General features: G+C 40.9%; 1 protein-coding gene across 1 annotated transcript; it reads left to right on the top strand.

The window, feature by feature from the left end:
* Positions 1-152: 152 nt before the first annotated feature.
* On the top strand, positions 153-614 carry LOC104281244 (E3 ubiquitin-protein ligase TRIM39-like; the record flags this gene model as incomplete). The annotated part of the gene is made up of 1 exon (XM_009879157.1): positions 153-614. A coding segment is annotated over one exon (462 nt), but the record flags the coding sequence as incomplete, so codon positions are not given.
* Between the last annotated feature and the right edge of the window lie 7265 nt (positions 615-7879).

The following is a 7879-nucleotide window of genomic DNA, read 5'->3' as shown; positions in this document are numbered from 1 at the left end:
TCATAGAATCATTAATTTTGGAAAAGGTCTCTAAGATCATCATGTCCAATCATCATCTCAATACGACCACAACCACTAAGCTGAAGTGCCATATCTACAACTTGATGCTTTATATTTTATTTTTTCCCATTTTTTTCCCTTCCTTTCTCAAGTCAATATCACTCTGGATGAGAACTGCAAACACCCCAGCCTCACCATTAAGGAGAAGAACAGAGTCAAGTCCTCCACCCAGAAGGAGACCTTGTCTGAAGCAGTGGTGGTAGCTACTGAAGGGTTCACGGGGAAGAAACATTACTGGGAAGTGGAGGTGGGGGACAAATTGGAGTGGGAGCTGGGGGTTGTGGATGAGGAAATTAGGAACACCCTGAGGAGCAACTCAATGAGTACTTCCCCAAAAGGGAATTTGCTTAGTCTACAGTTTTTCCAGGGAGAATACAGAGTAACTGGGGGGAAGGTTGTAAGAAACCACAAGCCGTGCCGTGTGGTCGGTGTCCTCCTGGACCAGGACCTCGACAAGCTTTCCTTCTTTGACGTGGATGAAAAATGCCTCCTTGAGTCTCTCTTGTTTGAGTTTTCAGGGAATCTGTACCCATTCTTCAGTCCAGGTGCTGATGGTAAATGGTTGGGGGTTCGCCCTCTGTGTAGATTTAAAACATACCCTTCCACAGGAGATTTGTAAATTAATGATTGACACAGAGTGTCAAAGGAGACAGAAGAAGGAAAGAAGTAATACGAGCTTATAAAACTATGGTCAGGAAAAAAAAAAGTATCAAAAGTACTTCTTAGAGATTCACCTTGTACTAAGAACTAATTCTGTGAAAACCCAGACTTTTCAAACAATGCAATTTTATTTCCTTTACATCTGGACCAAAGAAACACAGATTTATTTCAATATTTGTTGTATTTGCTGTTCATTCATTTTTTATTAGTAAACTCATCAGAACCTTTGTCAAGAAGAATATTAATAAAAAGAAAAAAAAAAACAACTACCTTTATTTTTCTGGATTTTTTTTGTTAATTTACAAAAATCCAGATTTGCAATCTATTTTCGTTTATAAATATGAGTTTCTCTGGACCATTTGGGGTGGACCACAATAATCAGTTAACTACACCCATAGCAAATCTCCCCTGAAAATCTTCCCATTAAAAATCTCTTCACAAACCTGTTCCTGTGGGCAGAAAGTGACATTAATTGAATGACCTTACTCTTTATAGAAAGTAGATTGATCTAAGGGGTGGAGGCAGAAAATCACCTAAGGATTCATTGAGATAACTTCTTCACAACCTGACTCAAAGAGGAGAGGCAAGAACTCACCCTGCACAGCTGCTTAGAGGGAAATTAGAGAAATTTTTGATTATGTCCCTTCAGCAATTCTCTCTGTCTGAGTGAGGAGTTTACCCAGTTGCCATCATCAGTGGTGATATTATGAGAATCCAACCATGCACAAAAGAAAATAAAAAAGAATTGCAGATGTCTGATGCAGAGGAGCTGACTGGAGAAGGGCTAGGCTGTGAGTTGCTCTGAAGCCATCACCACAAAGCAATTAGATTTAGCAAATAGAAGGGCAGAGAAGCTGCTGAAAGGTCCAGAGAACAAGTCTGATGAGGAGCAGCAGATGGTCCTGGGGTTGTTCAGCCTGGAGAAGAGGAGGCTAAGGGGCAATGGCCACAAGTTGAACCAGGGGAGGTTTAGGTTGGACATTAGGAAAAATATCTTCAATGAGAGTTGTTAAGCACTGGGATAGGCTGCCCAGGGCAGTGGTGGATTTCCCATCCCTGGAGAGATTTAAAAGTCCTGGAGATGTGGTGCTCAGGGACATGGTTAAGTTGTGCACTTGGAATTCCTGGGTTAATAATTGGACCAGGTGATCTTGAAGTTCTTCTCCAACCTAAAAGATTATAAAATTCTATGTTTTAATGTTGTGGCTGAAAGGCAAGTCACGTAAGTTCAGCACACAGATACCACATTTGAAGGAAGGGAACTATGTGTGAGCTATGTGTGAGTTATATGTCTTAAAAAAACACCAATCAAATAAACCATTAGAGGTATAGGGCAGAAAGGGAGGAATCTACAAGTTGCCAAGAGCATTTGAGAGACACACCAGTTTGGAGGCTCTCGTAAACTGTGTGCCTCAGCTCAGAAACACAGAAACCTCATCTGAAAAAGTCCTTGATTCAGCAGTTTTTTTTTAAGAGCATGTCACATAAAGAAGACCAGCCTAAAGGAAATGAAAAGTCAGAATAAGAGGAAAACCTAGAAGGACAAATATGTCTTAAAAAACCCCTGAGATCCAGTAATATCATGATGATGTTGCAAAGGACCAAGACTATGGTGAAAACATCATCAGCGGGGAATGGGCTGGCACAAACAAGGTATCAAGTCGCTGAAATTACATGGTGTCACACATGAGTCCTGAAGGAAACCACTCTGGTTGGACCAACTACATGTTTAACCATGCACTGGAGGAGCAGTGGCCTGTCTGTATAATTTCTAGTGACAAATAAGGCTTTGGGCAGGATAATGGAGATTATGGAGCCATTTGATCTTCCTCTGAAGGAGGTTGCAGGAGCTGTTCTAAAATCAAGAATCCTGGCACAGGGACAAAGGCTGTTGGGAGGAGAGCTTCTCAGTTCCTGTAAAGGGGAGGAGTCCTGCCTCTCAGGTGCTGCCGGGAGTTTCCTGAAGCTGTTAATGGATAAAAGTAATCCAGTGATAGACTGCAGCTGGATTTAATAAAACAAACAAACAAACAAACACAACCCAAAAGCCAATAAAACATCACCCTCATCCTCTGGCAAAGTTCAAACCACAGTGAATATGGCCTCAATTGTTACCTCGCAAAAAGCTCCTTTAGGGTCTGAAAATTCTCCACCTCTTTGGCAGCCACTCTCCACTCTGAGTCTTCCTTTTGCTGCTGAGGCACTGTGTTCTTCACCAGCTTTAGCTTTCCTCACAAGTCCAGACAACACTTTCCTCCTGGGTTGCCCAACCGTTCTCCAGACACTTCTTCCTTTCGCTCAGACTGAGCCAGGAATTCCCTGTTAAACCTGGTCATGCTCTGGAGATGTCTTTCTCCGTCAGCTCCAGAGGGAAAGGTGAAAAATAGCTCTTCCACATACTGCTTCACAATAAATACCTAATAAAGGAGGGAATCTTGGACCTTCAGCACAGGAAGAAGGGGATATAAAATCCATCCTCCTTATCAGTGTCCTTTCCTTTAAAGAACCAAGAGAAGTCCTTTTTGCTATCTGAAAATCAACAAAAAGGTGGGGGTGAGTGGGTAATGACACTTTTAGGTAGCTCAAAAGTCACCTCAGGTAGGGGAGTTGAAGTCCAGTTCTCCCTCCAAGCAACAAATTCAAAGTTGTATTTTCATAACACACCTTTCAGGCAAATCATGGGATTGTTTGCTTTGCTTGAAGCCACATGCTCACACAGCAAATAACCCATGTCCTGAGGTCCCGGGGAAGACTATCATATGAAAGGATGCAATCGTGTTACCTCCTCGCTTGGGATCTCAACAGGGGTGAACAGAGCTCTTTGTCACGGTTGTGACAACAGTGGTATCAGTTTTATTGGCATCATAGCTGTTTACCCAAGTCCCTGGTTAATAAAAAGCTTTATGGCTGTGCAAGGTATGAAAGTAAAGAAAAAGCATATAATAATAAAGTCAACCTGTTTCTCAGTGCAAAAGTCCAGTTGTCCTGAAACTCCCTGTGGCGGTGCAATTTCTCCCCCCACTTCCTCCTTTTCTTTTGAGATATTTGGGTAAGATTGCTTCTGAATGGAGGGCAAATCAACCTGGGAGAGATGAAGATGGCTGTTTGGAAAGATAGAGGCCACCAGAGCATGAAGACATCCCCTTGATGCACCTGGCTCCTGCCTTCCTTATTGTCCAAGTGTAGCAAGAGTAGCCCATCAACTCTGGACAATCCGAGACTTCTCGTATCAGAGCTACATCTCAAAGAACATCTCTGCCACAACCAGAGAGGGGCTGGTGTGGAAAAGTACCTGACAAAGGTCAATTCTCTCAGATCCTACAAGTGGCAATTTTAACAGACACCCTTGGAGCTCTCCTTGATTACAGCAGGCTGTGACCAGCATCTCCCCTGAGGTGGGACTCCTCTCAGGTACCCAAGTCCTCAAGGCTGTCTGCTGATGGAGGGTGAACCATGGTGAATCATCCTCCTCGAGTCTCAACTATTGCCTGGCTGTGAACGCTGATGACGCATTGTGAGTATTCGCTCTAAACTTGAGAAGAGGGAGATTTTAACTATGGGCTAAACTTTACATCCACCTCTTTACTTATACACGTGTTTAAATACATAATCATTTCCATGAGTGTGGATGTCTGTAGCACAGATTCGATTTTCTAGATGCAAACATCTATTTATATAGACATATATCCTTTAATTGAATTACCTTGTAAGTTAACGTGAATCTTGCCATCCAAAGAACCTGGAATCAAGTCACTATAACTTATTCTGCCATTGGTTAATGATTAAGTGCTGTTAAAATTTAACTCTCTTACATTAATACATTTTGAATGATGCTAATATCAACCTTTGTCAGTCACCCTTCCTGTGACACCAGGGAAAGCTTCTGATGACGGTTTTTTCTTTCTGGACTAGGTAAGAAACCACTTTCAAGATAAGAAATTCAAACAACTCTATTTTTGGCAATATACGAACAGATCTCTCATCTGCAAGTATAATAATTTTATGTAATTCGACCTTATTTGAAACAGAACAAGGGGGAATTCCCTTCCTTCCTTCTGCTATGCCAATGTTGCCTTGAAATTGTTTTGAGTTTATAGCACATAGAAAGAGAGGTACCTTTCACTCAAAAGGTAGAAAAGTGGAAAGAGGTTTACTTCTAGCTGAGAGTGTGTTTTGTGTTAACAGTTGTCTTCAGAAATCTCAAAGCGTGTTTGCTTTTCGGAAACACTGGTGGCGTTCTACCTACCAGAACAATGTATAATATACTGAGCTGAATTGCTCCCATTAGAAAGAAAAAAAATATTCTCAAAATGAATTATTTCTTTTTATAAACGGGAATATGTTCACTATAATGCAAGAGCACAATCTGAAAGTACTTCTCCGGTATGTTGAGGTATCACTGTCAATCTCTGGAAAGAGAAAGATCCACCTCATGGATGCTAGAAAGATCTTAATGTAACTTCCCTTACATTCAAGTGAGGCTTAAGAATCCACATGGCTGGAAATCGTAAACCGTGGAGGGAAATAAGGACCAGGCTGTGAGTTGTGAAGATGTCTCCTTGAAAGCTGTTACAGCAACAGAGTGGTTGGAGAGAACAACCTCTGGTGAGGTTTTGCAGCACTGACAGGGGTGGTTTGGAAACGTTTTTCTCTCATCATCATCAGGGAACTGGAGCTCGTTTGGGACTTCCTAGAACTCCAGAGAGTCTAAAACAGGCTCAGTGAAATACATCCGACGTCTTCTCAGAGGGTGTTTTCTGAACCTAGGTCTCCTCGCAACCTGTTTTATAATGACAAAGTGGTTTCATTGCTTCTGACTGGAAATGTTATTGCTGTTTCTGAGCAACTAAAACTTTCCAGCCTGTCCTGGCCTGTAGTCATGAGAACAACTTGTTTTCTCTGCGTGTGCAATGTGGTAGACACAAACCATTAAGATGCAATAGCTTTGAGCTGGGAACATGCGAATTTCTGGTTCAAAAAACTCAAAGCATCTGAAATAATTGATTTTGTGGGTTTTTATTTTAATTCTTTTTTCACATCTGCCAATAATTTGGGGAATGTATTAGGAATATATATTTAATTCTATTTTTACTCTTTTGCTGCATTTCAATGTCTTAAATAGACAAATATTTGTAAGGTAAAAGCTCTCAGTGACAATCATTCCTCTGTTTCTTTTTTTTTCACCATGATGTGAGCATTTATGTATATTTGAAAAAAAATAGATATTAAATATCTGTATCGTAAAAGCTCTCAGTGACAGTCCTCTGATTCTTTTTTTTTTTCACCATAATGTGAGCATTTATGCATATTTGAAAAATTAATGACCTTACAGCCTCCTTTTCTTTAGCTCATGCACTATTGGTCTGCTGCTTTTAAACAAATTCTCTAAAATGGAAAAAACAGAGTCATGACAAAGCTTGATAAACCCAAGGAATGGGTGTGAGACATGCTGAGTTTTTTTAAACACCCTGCCCATAGGACTGTGTCCTGAGTGTACTTCAAACAAATCACCTCCCTTCCCCCCTCCTTATCTCCCAGGGAAATTATTTATAAGTGTCCTTGGTAGATGCTGGGTAAAAGCAAATGCATGTAAAGGTTTTTCAAAAGGAGAAGACTTTAGGGCAAAAGACAAGGCGATATCAAGATTCACTTGCAAGTGATTTCATATCCCAAGACATTTCATAATGGTTTCAAGCTGAGAGAGAAGAGATTTAGATTAGGTATTAGGAAGAAATGTGATGAAAGATGGGCACAAATTGCTCAGAGAAGCTCTCTCCCTGGAAGTGTTCCAGTCCAGGTTGGACATGGCTTGGAACAACTTGGTCTGGTGGGAAGTGTCCCTGCCCATGGCAGGGGGAGTTGGAACGAGATCAGCTTGAAAGTCCTTTCCAAACCAAACAACTCCATGATCTTGCAATTTAGGTGGTTGAAGTAGTGTTAATGTTCCTGGCATGGAAGTTACCTCTGCTACACATAGTGACCAGTCCAGTAAAGACAAGACTTGTTACTGGCTTGTGGTGGAACAATTTAGATAATAATTTTCCAGAGTTACTCGTGCAATTTTTCTAACCAGCTAAGCTGATACCTAAACTACCTGCTTTTACTTCTGCTTTACATTTAGGAAAGTTCCCTGAAGTCTCTGCCTGACTTCTGTGCAGTTGTCTGGAGAGCCTGAACTTCTGCCGCTCCTTTGCAATGGCTTCCTTTGTCACGTGGCAAGCAATTACATGTATCCTGATTGTTCTGCAAATACTTCAGAAGGCTGTTGGTAAGCAGGATTTATGCCATAAGATTATAAAATACAAGTCATCTGCAAAGATCACTTTTTTTTAAATATCAGTGTAGATGCAAATACGTTTATCCACACAGCACAAATTGTTGACTTCCAAATTCTGTAAAATATAGCTTACTGTAAAGGAAGTTACCTGCCTCAGAAGTAAGTTTATTGATGAATCATACAGTCATAGAATTGTAGAATGGCTTGAATTGGAAAAGAAATCTGTATGGAAGACATATACTACATTCTACTATTTTCCATATTCTGTATCGCTTACTATAAGGTGAGATATGTCTCTTGAAGCACTTACATTTATTAGACAGACTTGATGAAGGTACCTTCCTCCATTTCTCTTTGAGGAAGCCTAAAAACTTTTATGCAGCATGAGAGGACAAGTGTGCATGACCCATGCCCTGAGAAGAGTCCACTGAAAGGAAACTTGCCAAAGACAAGCTCAGATTGTGCTGGATAAAACTAAATTCAGTCAAGGAAGTATCTAGGGTGTCTAAACTCCTGAACTCCTCTCAGTATGGTCCCTTACAGTAAAAAAAGGAGAGATTTAGTTCCTAGTGTTGTTGTGTAGAGACACCTCAAATGTCTCAGGAGATCATAAACTGCCCTCAAACTGCCTTTTGATAATGGAAAGGCTATTCCATAGGTCCTGCTGCTGGACCCCATGGATATCTCATGTTCCCTCAGGCTCTTACGGTGCAGTTACTGAACTGTACTCCACATTTCCAGTGTTTGTCAGTTTGACTTAACCAAATCAATTAGTTCAGGTGGAGACATTTGCATGGAAGGACATACAAGTGGGGATTTTAACCTTTGAGTTAAACCTCTGCCACGTTTTACCCAAAAAGTGGATTCATTGTCTACTGTGCA

This window comes from Apaloderma vittatum, unplaced genomic scaffold (genome assembly GCF_000703405.1).
Source record: "Apaloderma vittatum isolate BGI_N311 unplaced genomic scaffold, ASM70340v1 scaffold39441, whole genome shotgun sequence".
NCBI lineage: Eukaryota > Metazoa > Chordata > Aves > Trogoniformes > Trogonidae > Apaloderma > Apaloderma vittatum.
The sequence above is the reverse complement of the archived record's forward strand: the minus strand, read 5'-3'. Positions and strand labels throughout refer to the sequence as shown.